This window comes from Molothrus ater, chromosome 1 (assembly GCF_012460135.2).
Source record: "Molothrus ater isolate BHLD 08-10-18 breed brown headed cowbird chromosome 1, BPBGC_Mater_1.1, whole genome shotgun sequence".
NCBI lineage: Eukaryota > Metazoa > Chordata > Aves > Passeriformes > Icteridae > Molothrus > Molothrus ater.
Window position 1 is genome coordinate 32688834 of NC_050478.2, and position 24321 is coordinate 32713154.

Consider the following 24321-nt stretch of genomic DNA (forward strand, 5'->3'; position numbering starts at 1 on the left):
TATAAATTTGAATAAATACATTGGTTTACTATTAATGATGGACTATTTTCTAATATTTACATGATTAACACTCTTCATCCCTTATTAGGAAGAAAGGGCAAGAATCAGTAAATTTATTGTATCTTCACCCCAAATTTACATCAGTTTTCACTTATCTACTAAACAAAACATTCACTTTGAAGTGCTGCTGCAAAGCCAGTGTGCTGGCTGCCTTCACAGCCAAGTCCTTTGTCTTCTCCCTTCCCCCAAAGTGAGAGAACAAATAAATGCCAGAGATGCCACAAACCCCTTGGGATTTACAAGAATGTGTAGATTAACACAGTTTCGGCTAGGCTCAGGTATGTTGAGTGAGTAGGGTCAGACTGACCATCCTGGGGAGCTCTGGGGAAGGGACAAGAGAGAGCAGTCAAGACTTCAAAGGTCTCAACTGCATTTTGGTACACCAAAGCAGCTAAAATAAGTGTCTTGTGTTCAAACATTTAGTTCTACCTCACAAATTAATTGCTTTTAATAAGGGCCTCTCTCAGAAAAAAAATGATTAACATTTTAAGGATTTTTTAATAACAGTTAAATTTATACAAGTCAGTGAAGTCTTCAAGCAAAACAAGTTTTAGAGATGTTCCTGTCTAGCAATAAAATCAAAAGCTTTCCTTTTCGCCCCCAAATCCTTTTAAAATACACTCCTTTCCCTAACACCACCACCTACCCAGGCCTGCAGTGAGTGTTTTACATCTTAAAATGCTCTTCCCTACAGCGTTTGTTCAAGGCACAAGCAGAGGTTACAGCACAAAGCCACTTGCCCAAACTGCTCCTCCTGTGGAGGTGTCATCCCCAACACTACAGCTACCATGGATCAAGCAACAAACATGATTTGGCCAGAAAACAGAATCAGGCCTTAGTTTTGTAGCATTTCTCAGCTGTTTTCACTCCCTCTCAAGCAAGTAGGAGCAGATTTCAGCATTTGATCATATAAATAGGCAAGGAAGGGAGAACAAAAACCCAAACCACACACAACCCTGTTAAGGTTTCATTTTCAGTAAAGCAGGGAAAGTCAGGAACTGCTTCACTGTAATAGAGAGAGCAGAAAATTTCCTTGAAGCCTGCAAAGTTTCCCTCAGACCACCATCTCAGCTAGTGATACTGCTGCAAAACAGACACCCTAAAGTAGTGGTACACTGCTCTGAAACAACAAAATTATCTCACAGGGCAACCTGGAACTTGGAAGTTGGGTCCTGAGGTAGAACATAAAAGGGGATGTTCATACAACATTAAAAATACTGGGCAATTTTAATACAGCAAAACCCCAAACCACAAAATTGGCAGCCAATACACTATTCAATGTGCTTCAAACCTTGTTGTGCCATTACTCTCAGACTGGTAGATTCAAATTAAAATTCATGAGTTCCATAGCAAGGAGCACCATTCACAGAAGGATCCAAGCCCAACAGCCCCCATACCAATGGCAGGGCTCACCCCAGCCCCACCACCCAAGTTTGGCCACCAATGCTCCCACTGAACAGGGAACATCCACTGGTGAGAAGGGGGCTGGAGGGGAGGAAATCCTTTCCAGAAATACTTATACAAGTTTAACAAAACTACCACCTCTCATCTCATTTCAGAAGGAAATCCTTCTGAAAATATTTTCTACTGCTCAACACCCGAAAGATGGGCCCAAAAAATGCAATCTGTGCTTTTAATCATCTAATGCTGAGGACTAGCACAAGGTTTGGCACTGGACTTTTTCCTTCCCCTTGTGGTTTCAAGGGACTGAAAAAGTTTGATACAATTTAAAACTAGCCAGCCAACATTTGTAGCACAGAAATAACTTGAACATTCTGAAAAGGAGAAAGAAAGGAGACAAGCAAGGAAGAAATGCCACCTTAAAATTACTAGTTCCCCTGCCACATTCACAAACAGCAAAAGAAAATGGCAAGCTAAGTACAAAACAGGTACAGTCCTGTTGTGCACCTCAATTTATGGCAATAGTGAGACACCTATTGTACAAAACTGAAAGGTCACTTCAAAAGTACAGGAATAGCTATAAACACACCATTTAATTTGTAGCTATTTGTACCTTCATCAGTTTCTTGGCTGCAAGTAATTTTAACTTGTCACCTAGTGCACAAGTTTGAAATCTGGTGTTTACTGATGCACGTGAATTTTTTTTTCATTATTTCTGTATCACAATTAGCCATGGAGAAAAAAATATAATTGAATAAAGCTCTGCATGGCTGAGAGAGGAATCACACAGAAGCATCATAAGAGATTATGGTCACACTTGAGATTTTGCCATTTCATTTGCTATTAGCCCCTCTCTAAGAAGTCCTAATATATTCCTTGAGAGTGCCTACAAGTCCAGCAAGCTTGTACCTCTACACACAGGAAGGAGAGCTAGAAAGGACCGAGCAGTCTTTGTGCTCGCAGGAGCAGAAGAAGCAGCGAGCAGAGAGCTCCCATCTCCCACGTGGAGCCAGGAGGTGCGGATGCAGCTCCCGCCCGGAGATCGCTCCTCCCGCTTTCTCCCGGGCACGGCAGCACGAGGGATGCGAGAGATTCCGCAGGCACTCGCTCTGCTGCTCGCCTGCGAGCCCGCAGACAAACCGGCTCTCAAACTCCTCGGGAAAAATCCCAAACGGAATGCAAAAGCGTAGCAGAGGGTAAGGGGCGCAGCTGGCAAATCCTGACTGAATTTTACGGAAGCAGCAGCAGCAGCTTCCACGAGGATGCGAGGAAGCGTTCTGACTTCTGCAAGCACTCTTTTGCACGGGGTCAGAAGCCCACACAATAGGTGGGGAAAGGAAAAAGTATAGAGTATCTTCCTGGAAAAACACTCCCATCTCAGGCAGTTAGCTCTTCCAGGATGCTTTCCATCTTCTGCATGACCCTGTTTTCTTCAGCAAAGTAGAAATATGCAAAGATCCTATAGCTTTTTTTATCCCAGGCAGCAGAACTCTGCAGAGGGTTTTGTTATATTCTGCTTTGAAATCATCTCAAGTTTTGTTACTTTATGACTACTTGCACTCACACCAAGTGGGTAAAACAAAAACCAGTCCTTTCTCATCCCATGAAGCTATTTTATTACACTAGTTTCATTTAATATTTTGCCCATCTAGTCTGAAATTCTTAGTAAAACCCTGCCAGCACCTCTCATCAATGTAACTCACGTAAGCCTTGTGTATGCACTTTTTCCAGTTTAAGCAGATTTCTTAATTCATTTCTCCCATTCTAAACAGGCATTGCAAATAGATGTCAACTGAAAAAAAAAAAGTCTGGGCAAATTAGGTTTATGCTCTATATAATACTAAGGTTTTGGAAAGCTACTTATGTTCACAGCATGTGAACGGGTATTCCCACTCATTTCTCTTTTTCAAAGATACCTAATAAAAAGTGTTTTGGGTAAGAAGAGACTTCTCTGGTTTCTGTACAAGGTTACTCCATAAGCAATTGTTTGGCAATAATTTACTTCCCTTAAGAGGATTGCAAACATTCTGATTCTTCTTTTCAGATACTATCCAGGTAAGAGAATTCAGTTACTTTAAGCCACTGCTGACAACCATTTGCCAACATATTTCTTCTGGAGCTTTGTATTTGGGGGACACAAATATCTCTGCAACAGTGAAAGCAAGTAAAACAAGCAGCCACCACTGTGCCCCTTCACCAGGCAAAATCAGCATATTTGTGCTACACGTGTGCACAGAGACGGAAAGGGCAAAGTGCCATAAAGATGGATAATTTACTAAAAGCCATTTTAGTGATCTCTGAAGGGGTCACCTCTCTTACATCAATACTCAGAACAAACATGCACAGGGACACTCAGTGCTCCCAGCCCACAAGAATCCTCCATACATATGAAACAATACTAAATATGTCTTAGGAAGAGGGTGGTGGAAGAAAGAAAATGTTGAAATTGTGGCTTTTCTTCTTCACTTTTACATATACCCTTTCATTCTCTCTCTGCCCTCAATATATACACCAGGATTTTTTCCTTCAATAGATCAAGTTCCCCTTAAGTTAAAAGGGTAACAAAATTGTCTATTTTTGCATCCCTGTATTAAGTCTCACTGTACACTTTCACTAATACAATCTCACTCTATATTTTATAGGACACTTAGCAAAGGCAAATCACATCAGATTGCACCTCCATACAGGGGAAAATAATTTTAAATAAGAGAAGATAAACAATTATAAAGCAAAGAACAATAAGTATCATGCTTTTGCTCACAGTCCATTTTTTTTTGTAGCTCATAGATGTGTGAAAATTTTACAGAGGGAAACAAATTTCATAGGGAAACAAATGCAAGTATCAAAGTGACTGCACTTCCACACAGTTGTACCTACACTCTCACCAGACCCATTCTCACCATCCTCCCTCCCCCCAGAGACATGCTGCCTCCTACTCCTTGATTCCCATTTCTTGACAATAACACCACTTAATAGTCTCTTATTTCAGCAGCCATACGAACTACACACAACATTAATGCCTTAGACCCACAGAGCACAAATATACTCCTTTTAAACAAGAGCCTATGGAAAAAGACTTAAACATGTTTGAAAGCAGATCAAGTGAACATTGACAATCTTAGTCCATTCAACTGTTTGAACTCAATACCTATGGGATAGAAAGCAAATGGTCTACCTTTGCCACTCTTAAGAGCACGCAAAGAGCAAATGCTTGTTCATTTCCTGTGTTCTAGGTCTGTAACCATGCTGGTTACCTGGAACAAGTCTTGGCACAGGTGCAGAGTGTGCCAATACCCACAGCACCAAGTGCTGGCACCCCCAGTGCTGCCTCCCAGGTTGTGGTGCCCCAGCTCTGACAGCTACACGTGATGCCACTGCAAACCCACTCACCAAAACAACCCCTCTTGTCCCTGAGCTCCAAAGAATGGCAGGAAGACAAAAATTGTCAGTTCTCAGCCTTACTTCACTGACAACCCAAACTGAACATAGACAGCTGGAGATGAAATGTTAAAAAAACACCACACAGCAAAAAACCTTCTATGGAGTGTGGGTAACGCCATACGGTAAGAAATGAGTTCTGTATGAAAAGTCCTGACAGGAACAGCCACAGAAACAAAGTTAGCAACTCTTCTAGCCAAATGGAAAACTGCTGATAATCAACTGGATTTATAGGGAAAGGGAAAGAGGTGTCTTACTGTTTACTCTGCAGCCAGCAAAATAAAAACAGGCAGGGAAAATCCCACACAAAAGCTACCCCCACACAGAGTACATTAGTTTCTCCCGCTCAGGTTGCTTCAAGTAGCTGATGCTTGGGCACAACAGAGTGAATCAGTGTTTTTAACACTCTTCTAGTGGGATGAAAGGAAAAAAAAAAGCAGCCAAGTTTACAGGACAAAATAAATAATCCTTAACTCTCAATTCAGATCAGTGTGGCTGGGGGAAAAAGCAGTAGTTTTCTAGTTACAGGGTGTAGGAGGGGGAATTGTCATTATTTTCTTTATGGTAAATGGAAGTAATGACACAGACTGAGCCACTGGAGTGGCTTGTCCTGCAAGAAGTGCTGCAGTCTCTGCCTGCTCCACTCTTCACACTGAAATTTCTTGACTTAAGCAATCTTTTCACTCTAAATTGTTCACATTTCATTCCTGAAAGTACCTCACAAACAGCAGTAAGTCCATTCAAATAAAGCTTATTGAATGGACATTCTAAGCCATCTTTATCTATAAAATTTGTATGCATATACTCATGAAGTTAGATATCTCAACGTGCTTTTTCCTAAAAAGTAGTTCTGACTAATACAAAACCAAATGATCACACTTCCCACCTAAAATGAAGGTACTCTGAATTTCTTTCAAAAACAAACTCAGGTTCAGTTATCTGATAAACAGAGGTGTTTATATCACTTATATTAAAAGGTATTTAATTTCTAGTATATATTACAAGGCACCCTGATGGCACTATTACTACATTTTTTCAAATCAAGCTGTTAGCTTGTGAAACAGCCAGCTCATCTTCAACTTACCTAGCAGAAGAAAGGAGAAGTGTTTCAAATACTGACTTGTTAAGAAACATCACCACTTTTCATTTCTAAACACTGATCTGGTCAGCACAATACTTGAAGAGGAAATGTTATTGCTCCAGTTTCAGACCCAATTCAGCAATTCAAGCGGACAAAACTTGGCTAAGCCACAGGGAAACTGCAGCAATACTTCTCTTTGTGTTGACTTATTTAATCCCAGACCCAGATTTAAAAGCAGTCTATACTACTGCATAGAATAAGGATTTTCCATAAAATTTAGACAAAGAAAATTTTTTCCCAAAGCTCATGCAAGACATAATAGTTGGCTTCTAACTACACTTTTCCCTTTTCATCTTGCACGTACAGCCCAGCAAAGCGGCCGCTTCGGAGAGGTGCATTATCTCAGCCTTCAGAATGAAAATATGACTCTTGGATTACCTCACAGATCCCTCTGTGCTGATGATCAAATTTCCTACCACTGCCTGCAAAACACGGGGTTTGTTTACTACCTCTGCCTGGGGCCAGCCGTCAGAAAGCCGCGCACGGGGCCAGCGGGGCCAGCACCCAAAGCCACCAGCCCACCCAGCTGCCCTCTCCTTGCACGAGTAACTTGGATGCTCTGCAAGAACCTGCAGCTTCGTGAATGAGCTGTTAGCTCCACAAGTGCAGCCAGAAGATTTATGTGGGCACATCCAAGTCACATCGTGCAAAGCAGGCACGTCAAGCAGTGTAAGCCCAGTTGCAGTTCCTGTGTTTGTGTGGATTACCTGGAGAGTAGGCTCTCACCTGTTATCATCTGCTTTTGGATTTTAGCCCAACAATTCTTCACATCACTAATTAAACTAAAAGCTTATATTCATTATTTGTGAATGCCCTTGAGCGGACCATAAAGGCATTTTAAAAAGAAAATTCTGAAGATTCTGCCATTGCCATATTAATGCAATTTCTCATTAAAAAGAAAAAAACTTTCATTTTTCAAGTGTTGTTAACAGAAAAGGCTGTTAAGATTTTTTTTTTTTTTTAGTAAAGAATTAAACACTGCTTTAAATCTAACGGGAAGTTTTAGTGCCCTTCAGAAAAATGGCTTTTTTTCATCTTTGTGGCTTGTGATGTTTATGGTTGGGTCGGTTTTCTTTGGTCCCTCCCCCTCTTTTTGGGGTGGGGTAGGGTGTATGTTGTTTTTTCTAAATGCCACATTCTCTCTTTCCCTCTTCCTCTGAGCAGGGGTCTCTATTCCTTAAACAACTCTACTATGGAGCTGATTTTGATGACCAAACTTTTTCAAGTTATGGTCACTTGTCATTTATTCTCTCACCACACAACTAACTTGCAGCTATAACTGGGATGTAGATAAAAGTGAAAACACTCATGAGGTGCACAAAGGATTGAAAATAATCACCTTTAAAAGCAAAAGGACTTCTAAGCATGCACAAATATTTTGCTTACTTAATATCCTTAATGGAACACTGCACTCAGCTTTTTCTTTTCTTCTCCCCACCCCTTGTTTTCTTCAGCCACCAAAATAGCCAGAGGCCTCTTCTCTCCCATCACCTGTTTTCCTAGTGCCCACAGGGCCCTGCCACTTGGAGCAGTCACTAGTTCCATTATGAACCAGCTAAGAAAATCGACATCAGCTGTAAGAAGCAGCCCCAGACAGAAATTTGTATCATGTTCCCCTGCAGTATGTGGCCACACAAGGGGCTAGGGAGCAGTAGGTTACAAAAAAAAAATTCTTTTATTTCTCTTTTTTTTTTGTAATTTCCAGTGAATTCAGCTCCCTTTAAAGAACCCAAGCAGCAAAAAGGAAGGGTGAAGGATACTTCAGAGTCATTTCTGAAGCAAAAAAAGGTACCAGACTGCAATAATCAAAACACCAACAAGATACTTTGTTCTAAGTAGCTGCTGGATAAAGCCTTGCAGTGTTTTTATTTTGCACCTCTTCCCTACTACCATCTCTTACTTGGCAAGAGTTTGCAAACCAGTAAGAAATCCAATGGAAATAAGTAACACGTAGCACATACTATGTAAAATTTTGGCAACTTTTTTTTGGTACGGGAGGTATGGCACCAGATTAGATCTCATCTAACAATAACTCAGTGATTCACCCTTCTCAGACTGAAATATCCAAATAAAATTAGCAGCACTCGTAGACAAATTCAGTAGCCACCATGCTGCTGAGACCAACTGCTCAACCACGAGCCTGTGTGTGCAGAGAACATCGGAAATGCTTCCCAGATTCCTGACACCACAGCGATAGACAGGGAGCACAACCTATTTTGGTCTCCTTCAGGTCACACTCCAGTGAAACTACAGTTGTTCGTACTCAATTTGAGTTCACTGTACGCTCCAGATTAAACAAATTCAGTTGTGGGAGGGGAGGGAGTGGAGGGGAAACAAAATAGCAAGAGTTGCTCTCCTATGCACTTATAACATTTAATTGCAAGACCTCTTTTACACAGTCTCAGCATTTGCTACTTTTTTTTTTTTTTTTTTTGCTATCAAATATCAGATTTAAAACACTCAGGATGAGAACAAGCTATTTCTCAGAACTTAAACTGAGCAAGACATTAGGGTAGTTGAGGGACTCATCCCACTTCACCACCACCTCACTGTTTCACCCTACACGTGCAGTTTTTAAAGAAAAGCCTCTTCGCTGCCTCTCTCAGGCTACTCCACAAAAACTGACACAAATTAATGTCCAATTCCTAAAAAAGGATCTCAGTAAACAAAGATTTCTGCCGGGTCTAGAAAATGGAAGCACAAACACTCATGTTGCTGAAACCATCATCTCATTTCAAAAAGCTTACCAGCTATATCTAGAATAAAACCAGACTAAGAAAATATTTCTCTTAAGTGTATATGTGAACTTCAGCTACCCTACTGGCTCCCTGACATTTTCAAGTCTCTTCCACAATAAAAAAGGATAGAAACAAGGGCAAACTACTTCATTTAGGCAACTGTATGTATGATAATATCTAAAAATATTAATAGTCCTAGTTGCTTAAAAGAACAAAATACACCAAAAGTAAAATGAACAAATGCATAGAGCAAATCAACACTTCCAAATGTACAGCCACAGATCTCAGGCTCTTTCCAGTGTTTAGAGCCACTCAAAGTATCTAGAGGTGTGTGTGCACATGCACACATGGCTTTCCCTCTGCATCCGCACTGACTGAAGCTTCCATTTTTACTACTGTTTTTCAGAAATACATATATTAATCAACATCACAAGAGGACAGCTTAGACTGATGCGATAATTGAGCATTTGAAAGATACTATGCTCATCATCTGATGTTCCAGCAAAGCCTAAAAATGACCTGCAGGTAATTTGCTCACATGACAAAACTTCTTTTTTTTTGTTAAATTAAAAATAATTTCTACCTTTCAATCTCAAGGCAAATCAAGAAAATTGCTGGAAAGACAAACTGTTTCTTTTAAATCTTCTAGACGACACTAACAGGAAAAAAAGTAGAATACTCCACCAGTTTTACATCAGAAACATCTAGCTTACTGTACATTTCCCATTATCTTTAAAATAAGTAAGTTCTTCTATCTCAACAGCTTCAGTACAATAAGCCTTATTAACACAAATTTAGGACAAACTTTTAAAGTATAAATTGATGCATGCTGTAGCCAAGAGTGCACAGACACCAATTCTCACTTTGACGCTCTAGCCCTCATTTCCCTAGTACACCTTGTTGAACTAACGGAATAGCAGCAAGAAGAGCACTCAAGTGCTGTCCCTTACTAATGGCAATTCCACGTGGCCTTAAACTGATTAAGTGACCTAAATCAGATGAGATATAACACCTTCACCAGAGGAGAGCTAGAACCCTTAGGGTTTGCACTATTACCAGCAAACAGCTTCCCTTCTTTTCGCTTGCCCTGGCAAAACCCAAAAGTCATCAAAAGTGACCACTCTGCTGTTTGACTCATCATTTTTATGCTGACTATCAAAAGATGCAGAAATTTCTTTCCTAAATGCCACTGTTTCCTCTATATTTCTGTTACTTCTTAATTCTCTTATTTGTTACTTGCAAAGAGAAACAAATTTGGTGTATTGTTTTCAAACACTATTTTCACTTTTTTAGTAATTTTCTCTGAAGAATTCTCCTCTACAAATTCAATGCTATTCACTTGCACAAAAAATTTGTGGAGAGAAGAGCACCAAATGAAATTATTTCATAGCTGTACTTCCAGAAAAATGTAACATGTTATTTAGAAGACCTGCACAGTCTCCCATAGAAGAATTTTATACCCTTTTTATACCCTTGAAGAATAGAATGTGCCATCCTTCAGCTGGTACATAGAACTAAAGAGACACACCTTGCACACATAAGCAATATTTTATACATTAAGGTGTGATCTAAAGACTGGTTACTGAAAAAAACTTAGCTCTCTAGCTGACATATTTTAAGTGAATTTATACAGTAATAACCATGCAATTTTTTTTTTTTTTTTTTGAGCAATAGGTTTGGTCAGGGTACATATATCTACACTAGTAAATCCTCATGCACAGTAAATAATTTGTACTGCCATAGTTAAAGCATCACAGATTGTGTGTAAAGAGTCCTTTGCAATATTTTATATTGTCTTAATAGAAATGCTGTTAATTATATCTTGCATTAAACTTCATTTTTAAGAATTACCAAAACAATCTTCTGTGCTTTTGTCATAGCAGCTTTGATTAGTGCACACAGGCTTACATAGTATAATATATGAAAGCAATCCCTGAGCTTTCATACCAGGGCTTGATTAAAGCCTTAGAGTATCATTTCATTCTGTTCAACTGGAAAAGTCAACAACTAAAATTCAATTGTTCACTGACTTTAAATTATGCAACATTTCAATTCTACAATTTCTTTCAAAGGGAAGTTATTCTGAAAAATTGTTTGTATATAAGAGGTGTGAGTGTATTTTCTTTAGCAACCTTTACAATTAATATATAATCATTTCCTCCACATTAGTAATGCTATTAAAAAATCTACCCTGACTTTAGGTAGTGGTATATAGAGCAAATATAGGATAATACTATCACGTTATAAATAATTTCTTTTTTTTTAAATTTCTTTTTCACAGAAAACAGGATATAGCATCAGGTTTTGAGGATGAATTTCACAGACAGCACTGACTTTTTCACAGTCATTGTAGATTTGAATACACTGCCATGACCAGAGAACAAAAAAATAGAATTTACATTTCTGCACTGGAAAGTACACTCTTTACATAGCATTTAACATTGACATTGTTTTAGTTCACTTCACAATAAACTAAGCAAAATTGTAATTTTTGATTAGTTACTCTTAAAGAAGAGAAAAGGCTTATATCATGCTACAGCTAACCAGTTAAATCATAATTTATAAGTTAATCATCATTAACGTTAAGATTATTTACATTTAGTAAGCTGCAGTTTTCAAAGACATGGCATTTTGCTGGGTATTTAAATTAAGATTATGAACAAAGTTCATATGAACAAAGATGATAATTTTGACCACATTTAATAAATTATTTAGCAGATAATTAGTTTGACTTTAGTTTGTATACAGATGTGCAAGCTTATTATCACACAAGACAGTAATTACTATCTTATTTTTACAATCATATGGCACTGCTTCATAAACAGAGATACCCAAATTAGGTGGTACTTGCCCCCACAAACAGATTGTGTTGCTTTTACCTGAGAGCACAGTTTATCATAGTTTAAATACATCTCTCAAAGCTTCTAAATTCAGCCTTTCTACCTGGATGTAGATATACCCAGCAACTGAGGATTTAAGAACATTTTTTTAAAGACCTGGAGAAAGTTAAAATAGCAAAAAAAAAAAAAAAAAAGCTTAAGGAAGACTGTGGTGTTGTAAGGTATTTAACCACAGATATAAGTCATCCTTCTTTGGAGGTTACTAACCATTTTTTGCTAACACTACTGCTTGTGCATCTTCTTTACTCCCCACCATCATCCCCCCAAAATTCAGCTTATTTCAAATGATGCTGGCACCAGCTCGTGCCTAGAGCTGGACTATGCAATGAGACAAAATTACCAGTACCAACAAGAACCGAATATCAAAAACCCCAAAACAAAGCAATCACTGCCTCCCCCTCCAAACCTCAAAGACATGCTTTAATACTTCACAGCCACATACACATTATACACAGAGAGCAAGGGAAGCTCACAGGGATGAACGGTAGAGGGAAAAGAGATCAGGGCACCTCATCAGCCCCCCAAACCAGGCCAACCTCTCCTTATCTTGCCCCAGTCTCAACAGATAAGTGACACACCACAGCCACCTCCAGAAAACTATCACTGCTCTAATGCCATTTGTTCCCCTAGAATTTGCAGGCTTCCATCGTGGTAAAACATGGTTAAGTTTTGGACAGACTTTTCCATGCTTTGCCCTTTTTTTTCCTTTTTCTGCCCTTTTCTCCCAAAAGTACCACCCAAAGTGATACATCCAGTGACACAAGTGAGAACTCTGTTAAAGAGAGGCTTTCTGAAATACAAAATCACATGTGATTTCCACCAGCAGTGGAAATCTAGCTTAAAAAGTTAATCTTAACTTCAACTTTGATTTGAAAAACCATTTTTTGAAGTGTTCCAGCACAAAACACAGCACTGCTATACAGCGGGAGGCTGAAATAACCACGCGTGCAGTGCTGGATCTGAACAGAAGTCTCAGTTTCACGTTAAGATGCTGAGCTTAGCGTGTGCAAAACCAGTAACAGTCATTCTGGGTGAACTCTGTGGATCAGGTGACGTGAGCCCAAGGGCCAGGAAGAAAAGCAATATGCATAAGCTCATTATTTGCCACAGAGGCAGGCAAAACCCAACCACTGAATGAAATTCTGTGATTTTAGCAAAGCTAGTCAAACACAAAGGTAGAGCAATCCTTATAATTTCAAGACTTCAGTTAATGACAAGTCTTCAAACTGTTTTCCCAAGACTACTTTCAAGAAAAAATTGGTAGCTTCAACTATAAATAGGTTAAACACAATTCTGCTCATGCTTTGAGTTCAATTGAACAACTATCCTAAAGCCCAGTTGTACAAAGGGCGTGTACACCACTTTTATCTAGAGCTTATCATACTATGTTAAATGCAGAATTTGGGACATATTTACATGTCAACAATCACTTCTTGTTAAAACTAGCCAGTGCAAAAGAATGGGTAGAAATCACATGATTTATAAAAATCTTCTCTCAAGTGCATGACAGGAAAAAAAATATAAAAATTTCTGAATAGAGGTGTATAAAAAAATACATTCTAAATAAATACAATAAGCAGCAACCCTGAGCAAGGCATCAAATAGAACAGGAACTCACCATTTGCTGTTAGGACTCAGACCACCACTGAGGAAAAAAATCCTAGTATTTAATAAAAAAAAATCTTCTACTTTTTGACAATTACAGCAATGAGGTGTGTTTGGTTGCTTTAGGGAGTGGATTTTTTAAAGTATTTTAGCAGAATAAGCATTCTGATGGATCTTCAAATGAACTAGTATTAGCAGGACAAGAACAATTTTACACCACTACTACTGAGTTCCAGAATTAAACTCTGAAAAGAAATTAAACTCTGAAAAGTAATGACTACACAGTATTTTTTTTAAAAAAGCAACAGTAAGAGCTGTCCATTTCTCAATTAATTCTCATCCTATGTTAGAAGTTTCTGTGCATGTAGGAAATTCATACAAGCAGGTAACAAACAAGTACTGAGATACTGCAGCGCTTCTCTCAGGTCAGTAGTAGTGCCTCCTGAGCAGCAATGGCATTTTTTAACACTTTTGGTTAGCATAACACCAAGTTAGGCTGCTGCCCACCACCACCTAGAACTCCTTTAAATAATCAAGCTCCTATTAACACAAACCTCACCGTGTGAGGGCTCCTGCTGCTGATCAGCCCCAGCACCCACTGAGATCAATACTGCTAAAAGACACTCAGCATCCAATCCCTCTGGCTTGACCCTGGTGAACAGCTCCCTCTGTACACCAGAGCAATGGTTTGCCATGAAGAAAGATGTGCTTCATTCAGGAATCCTGTTGCCTTGGTAGGAAAAACCCCTGTGCTCTCTACAGCACAGAAGTACATAACTCTAACCAACTAGCAGCTCAGTGGCAAGGGGAGCCTGTGTAAGCTGGTGTGCAGTTAGCAAAGGCATTTGAAAAATTACTTCTAAATTAGCTGCAATTGTCCAAGATAGACAATTTTTTCCCTAGCCATTACCTGCATAAGTTTGCCACAAAACTTTCACCAGACAATCATTTGAAGCAGGTATATCAGAATTAATATTAAAAAAGGATAATATTTACATTATAAATAAAATCTATTGTCATAGATTAAACTACTACCTAAATTCCTCAAGCATCCCATAAATTATGTTTTCCAAGCACTGTCCTAAAGAGACTCTTCTTTGGAATTTCTATTTTAGATGTAGGAGGAAAAATTGAACTATTCTTCCATGATAACCAGGAAGCCACCATAGTAGAGAATTTCCCCAATGCTTATAAACCAAATAATCCACTCTATCACCAGAATTAAATTTCTGGATTATCTGTTCTGTAACTGCTTTAAAACTACTGTTTAAAAAAAAACCCAAACAAACAACTGGTGTCTTTTGCCTTTGCTAGATATATGCATTTTCCCTATCAAAGCTAGAGACATTTTGTCACCTCTGCTTCCCAGGAGTCTCCCTGCTGCACACTGGGGGTTCAGGATTCCCTCTGATGGCAGGGGAGAGAGGGCAGAGAGCGTGCAGGAGCAGGATCTAGGGTAAAAGTTGTGTGGAGCACCTGCACAGCACAACTCACCCAAGGCAGGGATTCCCCCAGCCCTGCCCTTGCTCACAGCCTGCCCTGATGGTTCCTAGAAAATTAGAACCCGACCTTGATCAATGCGTGCTAGATATTTAACGAATAATTCCAAATCCAAGCCCAACAAGGTTTTTACTCCATCTCTGACTGCTCTTTTATATGAAATTTCAGGAAAATAAGTAACTGCAAATCCAACTAATAACTTAAGCTTATTATTTTTCCCAACAGAAATTTTTGTTCACACACACTAGAGTTCCCTTTATTGGGAATTCTGATTTTCGCACTACAATTTTTAATGCTCCATTAAGGTGAAGTGAGCTCCATTTTTGAGGGAAAACATATAGAGCATGTACATTTAACATTTAAAAATTAGAAAACAGTTTACCAAAACAATAAAACACTTCTACTTTCAAAGAGGAAAAATGTATTAGACACATGGTGTAGACTACATATTTTAAAATAACATTCCTAAAGTTCAGCTGAGCATGAAAGTTAATCTTTCAAAAGTGAACATTCAGCTCCAGTTGTGTTCAAGGATATTGGTACTAGGAAAAAAAAAAAAAAGAAAACCAAAAAAACTCCCAACCTTACTATTTTTATAAATTCTCTAGATATTTTTAGCTGGTCCCTTCTTAAACTGCAAATTATTTTATGGTAATCCAATCTTTTAAAATGCATATGTGGCTATATATATACACACACACGAGAGACACACATATACATACACATTCTCTTAGAAACTACTGATTGGTGAGAAATAATGCAGAGGCTACAGCCACAAGATAATCAAGACACCAAAAAATTTAAAATGGAGTAAAGCCTTTCCCAGCTGAAGGTCCTCTATTTCAAGGTGGTTTCATTTCTGTACTTAGTCCCATACCCAAGAAGAGTCAGATCCCTCTTTGACTCATTATTTAAGATCTTACCCAAATTTTAACTTAATTAAAAGCACAGAACACTTCATTTTGCATGTGAGTGGCAGTTTTCCATTCATTCAGCCCCGCAAAAGGACAGTTTGAGCAGATGCTGATTCCCCTGCACCATGAAGAGGCAGGCTATAGGGGAAGCACATGGCTGCTGGGGCTGTGCTGAACAGGAGACATTTTATACTATAGGTTCCTCTCGTGCCAGCTGTCACAGTAATACAAGTCAGCAAAATAACAATTAATATTATAATTTTTCATTTTGAAATTTCAATGCACTGGCAGAAAAAAAATTGGAAAACCATCTTTTTTGGCACCACTCTTTTACTGCCTTTACACATACAGTATTTTAAGGTTTACTAGGGTCAATTAATATTGACTAATATGCACTTCATTTGCTAAGTATCCCGTGGCATATATCAAGATTTTCTTCTCTGTTAAATATATCCATCTTTGAAAACACACTCACAAACCAATATTGCAGATCTGGAAAGAAGCAAAACCAGGAGATAATACAGAATTACAATTTTTTGATACCTACCACAAAAACACAGGAGCTCTTGCTCCCACAGAGAAATTTTTCAAAACCAAATCACATATTCCAGTTGATGACAAGAAACAACCATCACTGAAGTATCCAGATGGACAGACGTGCCCAGAGAGGCTGGGTAGCACCAGCAAGCACTGGGCTAACTGGTCTCCCCAGCATACCCCCAACACAGAAACACAGGGAGGTTTTTGGATGGCACATCCAAGATATTTTCTTCATTTGTACAGCAGAGGTAACACTCACCCAGCAAAGATGCAGGGTGAAAAGGAATTCAAGTGCCTACATTTGACATGCCCAGGAAAAAAAATAAAGGAAAAAGTATGGAAGCCTGAGACTAAAACTATAAAATAATGCTCAAGTATTTGATTCCATCATGATTCTAGACAAAATAAGGGAAAGTTATGGTTTTATCTTAGCTTTCAACAGTAATTAGCATATAACTTTACATAATTCAATATTCTCCATCATTAGAGATGAAGAATGGACTCATGCGGAGATAAACATTTTGCATAGGAAAATAAAAGTACATTAAATACAATGGTCTTGAAACACTCTAGAACTACATAAAGCACCTTGATATTGCTAAATGTATCAAACCCATTCAAACTTTCTAATCCATCCCCCTCTATATACAAAGCATGAAGTTGTCATCCATACTTAGATTTTAGAGCATTCCGTCTTTGCAGGTGCTCTCTATCCATTTACTGATTCTGAATAACCAAATTCCAATAATAAATTTTACTCTTTAATGACAAGAAAAAAGGTTCTAGATCAATGTTGTCTTGTGCCTATCTCACTGGGCTCATGTAAGGATGAACTCATCAGAAGAAAAAGTGTTTAGCTGTGGTCCATGCCACTATGTATTTTTTACCAAAATCCCAGGACAATAAAATACCAAAAGATTAGATGACACTAAGGAGAGGAACAAGTTTAAGGAGTGAAGAATCTTTTTTGTGAGGTTCCCTGAAGGACTAGCCCTGTCCATGGCTAAGTATTAGGTGTATTTTAATTCTGTCTGGGTCCCTCTCTCACAGGCGTTATGGGAGCATCACAGTTTCTGTTAGGTAGGTAAATCTTAGGCCATTTAAAAATGTTCAGGTCAAAACTAAGCATTTGAAGTCCACCCAGTAGCTAGCCAGAAGCCATAAAAGGACTCCAGCACTGTAGAGTCCTATGCTCTGCACTTAAAAGAGTGACTGAAATGAACACAGCCCCATTTTATAAAAATGCCACCTTCAAGGTCTCAAAAATGTGGAAAATGTTATTACCCCATGCTTAAAGTGAAAAAAAGGGAGAAATAATAAAAAAAAATCTTAAACATTTCCTGATCATATTTTTACTACCCTTGCATTACACTCCCAAAATGTTATTTTTTTCCACTCCTTTAAAATTTACCATATCTATGCACAATTTAAAGTCCACTACAAGTATATTTCTCAGGGTACCTTCTGTAAAGGGAAGTTAGCAAAACAAGAACAGGACCAACCTTTCAGGACACACATTTACAGCTGTGTTTCATGTGTTACAGCTGATTTTTAAAAACTACAGCAAGAAGGGATTTTTTCTTAATTAATGATCAAACAGCATGAGGAACTATTAAAATTAAATTTCCCACAATGTAAGAGTTAACACGGTTGGTGAAGATTATCTAGTTTTTTCATAAGAACTCATTGTCTGTATAGGAATAGTCACAACTGGTGTTTCCACTCTAGTTGTAAAATTTCAAAGATTAAAACCAAAAAAAAAAAATCTGTTCACATCTGCAAAAAAAAATTTGGAAACAGAATAAAAACTTTAAGTCACTATGTGAAGTTTTGGCCCTGCACTTTCAAAAACACTAAGTTTGCACACAGAAAAGAGAACAGATACAGCTAAGAAATGGCGTATTTTCTAACATGTCTTCTTTGAGCATATTTCTACCTACTTGATATTTACAGAAACAAAACTAAAAACCAATGCCACTAATTATTTTTTTAATAACTATGACCATTGCAGGCACCATGCATACTTTAGCCTCACAAAACCATTTCCCACCTTCTTGTGCACATGGAACACAAACCCTCATTACACTGAAACTAAGCAACACAATCCAGTTCCCATCTAATGGTCACTCCTGGAACACAGGTGGCTGCAGGGGGGACTTGGGGCCTGTTTTCCTCAAATCAGCCTTTGGACACCTCAGCATCAGAGGTGAAGCCCAGCTGGCAGGCCATTGCTCCCCCCGAAGAGCAGCATTACCTGTAGGGTGCAGCTCTGTTACCCACTTCTCCTGCTCCCTTCCCAAACAAATCCCCCAGAAGAGACACAGGGAATTTATTTTCTCAACAATGAGCCCTCGAGGTGGGGAAAAAAAAATTAACCTTCCAACTGGAAAAACACATCATCATTAGCACAACTGAGGTGTTTGTGGGCATTTGAGGTACCTGAGGGCCCCAGGAGCAGGCAGAGCGGGTCAGGTCTGGGTGGAAAGCCCACCTGGACATGGAAGCCAGGCCGGGAGGCTGCGCCAAGCACATCCCCAGGTGCCCAGAGTCAGCGCCTGCCCTCCCCCCTCATTACGCACAAGTGACATCAGGGCCATTTGAATAATCAGATTGCAGCCTACATCGCCTTGTGAGATACCAGCTGCTCCTGGGCTGCGCCGAGGCAGTGCCCAAAGCCTCGCACCACAAGTTCCACGTAGGCCATGGGCAGCCACCACCCTCCTGCCGCTTCCTCGGGAGGAAACTCAGCTGAGCGTGGATGTGACTAACGGTGCCCTGCCTTCCCTCGCAGTCAAAATCATTACAATGCCTCCTCTAACTTTTGCATAAAGTGACCTAAACCCTTAAATATTGCAATAGCCTTCTTCCACACCAAGGGGTCTGAATGCAGAAATGCTGCATTCCTTTGGCATTCTCTCGAGATTTCAGGAGTAAGTCAGGAATCTACTCCTGAGCTTATTAAATGCTTTGCACCTCCCCCAAAGTAATTCCCCACCCTTCCATCAAGAAAACCTTGACCAGGGCTCTTTTTTCAACCACAGCACATCTCCTGGTCTGTTTTTTAAATACTTCTAGGGAAGTGGTGAGGGAGGAGGAAAGCCACACACCGGCTCTCTCCTTGCTTCCTTCCACAGCAGGTAGGAAGGCAATTTTGCAAACCTGGGTGTGCCCACTTCAAATCAGAAGATCCAGCAAAGGCTGGAATGCAGTGACTACTGGGCCCAAGAATTTCGCCCTGAATAGCAAGCCAGGCACACTCCATGTCTTCCAGATTCAACTCAACTTTATGGCAGCCCTAGCTGACACCACCTCTTGACCTTCCTTTATGTGACAAGGATATGGATTACCAAACCCTTACCCTTTCCTCCTGTGCACCTCAACTGTCTCTGGAGAAAGATACCCACAAACTATCTTTGTGAGTGATAATCTACACACCCTGGTAAAAAAAAAAAAATTTAAAACCAAAACAGAAACCCCTATAAAAATCGTGTTTAAGGAGGCTGTGAGGAGGGGAGCTAGGAGTCTCCATGAGGCAGCCTCAAAGCAGCAGAGGTCAATACAATGTATTGAATAATTTTGTTGCACTACAAAACAACTTTTGCTCTTGCGAAGCAGTCATTTGACCAAACTATTAATTGTACTCTCATGCTGAAAGACAGACTTGACCCATCCACGTTTTTGGTTTTTTTTAAATGGCGTCACTTCTCCAGCCATATCTCTCCAGCCCGCTGGAGAGCACAGGGCCCTTTGGAAAGCACTTCCCGGCCTTCCAGCGTGCAAACACACTGGGTGGGCCTGGCCAGCAACACCCCCCACCACACCCCAGCTGCTCCTACACCTTGCCCTGCTGCAAAAAGATACAAGGACTTCATATAAGTTACTTTGAAACCACCTTAACCTCTTTCACCAGCAATACTCAACATTTGAAACTGCACTTTTACATGTAACTACCAACTCCAAATATGCACCCAGTAAGCAATGTTTAGGAAAACAAGGAAAAAAAGCCTCCAATTTTCTGACATCCTCCTTCCCCCCCCCCCAAAAAAAAAATTAGACATTTATAAAAGGAACAAGAGAGTCACTATTACATATGGAGGCCACTGAATGAATTTTAAGTGGCTCTCTATATTAGATTTGGGGAGAGGGGGAGCAGAAACAAAGGGGAAGGAAGTACAGTCATGAGAAATACAATTTAATTTTCTGTTAAACAGTAGTATAAATCTGAACTATATCTAATGCATTCCAACAAGATAATGCACGGTGAAACAGTGTTTTAACAAATAAGGGCTTTGGGTGAAGCAACGTGGGTATGCTGATACAATTACATCGGCAATTTTTTCAATATGCCTATATGCAGGCAACACATGCCTAGAAAAGTGCTTGAAGCTCAGTGCAGAATTCTTTTCAACAAGTTACAGACAGATAAATGTTTCTGATAATTGCTAATTCACAAATAGGACACGGTACCCAATACAAAGAATGGACTTTTACACCATCTCAGCTGGCAGCTGAAAGAACTGAAAAATACTTTTAAACGCATTAAACAATGATTTAAAAACAAAAAAAAAAAAGTTGGGGAAGCACCAGTGATTTTATATTTACTGTTATATGAGTGTAATGAAATTATTTTCAAAAGCATAAATAGAATGCTCTTTGTGCAAGCTTAAGATTAACAAGCATAACAGTAGATTTATTAGACTAATAGGAAATCATCAATTTTTAGATGTCCCATGGAATTTTCTTCTTAAATCAAAAAGTATATTCCATCTACAACACTATTTTTCTATACAAAATCTATTAAATGCAGGCTACTGTAATTCAATACTATATGCATTGCATATTAAAGGAGAAAAAGCACATACACCGTATTAATTTTCAGTGAAAAGTATCAAATAAATACAACCATAAAGAGTCACATGCAATGAATTTGTCCAGAGAGGGGTTCCCCCTTCCCTTAACTAGAGCAAAAAACCTCCATACTTTCTCAAAGTGAAGCTTTCTTCTAACACTAAACAGATGATCAAACTTCTGATACTCAAAATACCATGATACAGTGCCTATCGAGACAGATAAACCATCTTCTCCAATCAACTACCTTAAAAAGACTGCAATTTTAAAAATAATCCTGAAATAGTAGAAGTCCCTTGTAATAAAGTTTCACAGACATACTTCCCAGATTGAATAATGGAGTTCAGGAACAAGCACGTGGAAAGTTTGATCTATTTTTTTTTTTTTTACTCTCTAGTGCATGCCAGGTTTTCTATGATATAAATATTTGTGAAAGAAGCAAGCTGAATTGCTATAGGCAGCATAAAAATACTACTGCTTTATTCCAAATATTGCTTCTTTACATGAGGCCCAACAAAATTACTGCCTTGCAAAAATTAAACGTATGTTTAGAAATTAAGGATGCATAAATCCTGTCCTTACTGGGAAGGAGTCCTCCTCCTGCTGCTTCTATAGTCCAGCTCAAAATAGCGATGATAAAATCCTCTCAAATACAGATGAGACTTCTACTATGGGCCTGTAAAATGCTGCAGATTCCAACATGGCAGGATCAAAAAAATATAACCACCAGTATATTTACAAGGTGCTTTTTGTTGCTGAAGCAGAGCTCACGTGCTTGCCCGTTATACAGTGCACAACACCACATTTCATTTCCTGCTAGCACACAGATTTTAACTCCTCTCACGGAACTTTAAATTTTAAAAATCTACACGATCATTTGCCATCAGACCACAATAATTTGCTTCTCCCATAGAAAGGTGCTTTTTCAAAAAAAAAAAAATTGTACCACTGCTGCCTGGCCAAGACACTATATTATAAATACATGGGGTGATTCTAGAAAACCTCTCGGACTGCACTGAGTGCACGCCTGTGGGTTTAAGAAAGCGGTCCATTTATCTACAGGGAAGAGAAACACAAACCTAAGCATTTTTCAAATTGCTTCTCACTGGATAACTAAGGGCAAGGGGCGGTGCGGGGAGGGGGGGTGGGGGGGGGCTGGGGGGGTGTGGATAAAAATAAATTACCTTTGTCTTTTCGGGACCGAATGTTCAACTTCTATGAGTTTCCCATGCAGCTCCACTTTACCTGCCGAGATAAACAGAAAGGGGAAAATATTCGAGCGCGGCTGTGCGTCCCCGTCTCCAGGAGCGGGCTCGCAGGGGTGCGAAGCAGGAAACAGGAGCGCAACACGTTAGCCCATTCATCGGCAGCCCGGGCAGCGGCGGCGGAGCGCGGCCGCGGCGCCCGCCAAGGCGGCACTCCCGGCGCCCGGGGCCGCTGCCGCGGGGGAGCCGCGCTGCCCTCGGCGGGGCCCCTTCCCCGCCCCGCGCTGCGAACAGCCCGCGAAGCGTCGTGTGCGGGAGCCGGGCTCGGCCCCGTCTCGGGGAGGGGGAGCGGGGGCTCCGCCACCCCCCGCGCCGCCAACTTCGGGCGATTTTCTGCGCGGAAGCGGGCGGGAAGAGAGGCGAGGAGCGCAGCCCGAACCCGTCGCCTCCGAAGCAGCCTCTCCCGGCAGACCTGAGCCCATCTCCTCCGAGGCAGCCTCTCTCGGCAGACCTCCGCAAAGCCGCTTCACGCGAAAATAATTTATTTTTTTTTTTAAGCACACAAAAACAGGATGTCGGGCCGGGAGCCGGCGCTGCTGGAGGCGGTGATGGGTGCGTGAGAGCAGCGAAGAGAAACCGAAATAAATAGCATAGCAGAGCAGGGCAGTGCGGGGCGGGGGGGCGGGCAGGGCTGCCCCCTCCCAAGTTTGGAGCAATTCGGCGGCTCGCCCCCAGCCCCGCGGCCTAAGGCAAGCCGAAAGGAGCCTCAGCCCGCTCCGGGGGGAGGCGGCCCCAGCGAGGGGCTGCGGGGGAGTCCAGCTGTGCCCGGGGGGTGTGTGCAGCGCTGCCCCGCGCAGGGCTCCGCGCCCGCAGCCCGCCTCCGCCTCACTGCACTCACCGCCCCCCACCCCCCCAATGCAGCGGGGGCCCCCGGGCGGGCAGGGCTGGCCGTGGGGCTTGGAAAAACATGGGAACCGCCGCGCCGCGGGTCCCTGGGCCCAGGCTCCCGCCCCTCCCCGGCCACTCCCGGGGGGCCGCCGCCGCGTAAGCCCCGCGCAAAGGCTCCAGGGGAAGGCCGGGCGGCTCCGGCCGCGCTCGGAAAAAACAGTTCCCATCTCACCTGAGGGCGGAGGGAACGGGAACCCCCCCCCGCCGCCCCCCCCCCCTCCCCTAGAGCAGCGGCGCGGCCCAGGCCGGCGCTGCAGCCGCTCCGCGGCCGCGGAAGAGCTCGAGAGGCGGGAGCCGTCGGGGCTGCGGAGAGAGGGCGGGGGTGGTGGAAGGGGCCGCTCACCTGAAAGTGCCTCGATGGCCTTCATGGCCCAGCTCTCGTCGGGGCAGTCCACGAAGGCGTACCCCGTCTTCACCAGGAACTGGCCCGAGAAGGGTATCTTGGAGTCCTTAAAGAGACTTTCCAGGTCGAGAGGGCTGACGTTCTCGCCGAGGTTGCCGATGTAGAGCTTGTTCATCTTCCTGGCGGCTCGGGGAGGCGCGCACCGCGGGCTGCAACCCTCGTCTTGCGAGAGGAGGTGGGGAGGAAGGGGGAAATAAAACAAAATGCGATGGAGGAAGGAGAGAGCGAGAGAGAGAGACAGGGAGAGGGAAAAAAAAAATCAGATCTGCAGCTTGTGTCCCTCCCTCTCTCTCTCGAGGGGTAGAAAAAAAAAAAAAAAGGAGAAAAAAAAAAAAAAGAAAAAAAAAGCGTGGCCAAACGGGAGTCCTAAGTGCCTGCCGTGCTACCCGGGCGCATGGGGGGCACGGGGGAAACACCCAGCGCCGGGGCCGCGGATGGCGGGCTGAGAAGAGGAAAAGGAGGAGGGGAGGGGAAAAAAAAACTACTTTTTTTGTCTTGCCCCCAAGCCCCTTTGGCAGCAGCAGGCGGACTATGAAAATGTCACACTACGTGCATGCAGGCGCCGCCTCTCCGTATTAAAAAAAAAAAAAAAAAAAAAAAAGAGAGAGAGAGAAGGGGAGGGGGGAGGGAAGGACGGAGAGAGAGAAAAAAATTACTTGAATATTCCGGCTTTTTGAATG

The 24321-nt window shown here is 41.3% G+C and overlaps 1 protein-coding gene across 1 annotated transcript in view; it reads right to left on the reverse strand.

Moving 5' to 3' along the window:
* IGF2BP3 (insulin like growth factor 2 mRNA binding protein 3) overlaps positions 1–23874 on the reverse strand; it is a 112231-nt gene extending 88357 nt beyond the window's left edge. The window contains exons 1-2 of the mRNA XM_036406247.2: positions 23582–23874; positions 22270–22330 (exon numbers count right to left, since the gene is read on the reverse strand). Coding sequence (XP_036262140.1) covers positions 22270–22330; positions 23582–23756 — 236 coding nt within the window. The 5' untranslated portion in view covers positions 23757–23874. The remainder of the gene's footprint in view (positions 1–22269; positions 22331–23581) is intronic.
* Between the last annotated feature and the right edge of the window lie 447 nt (positions 23875–24321).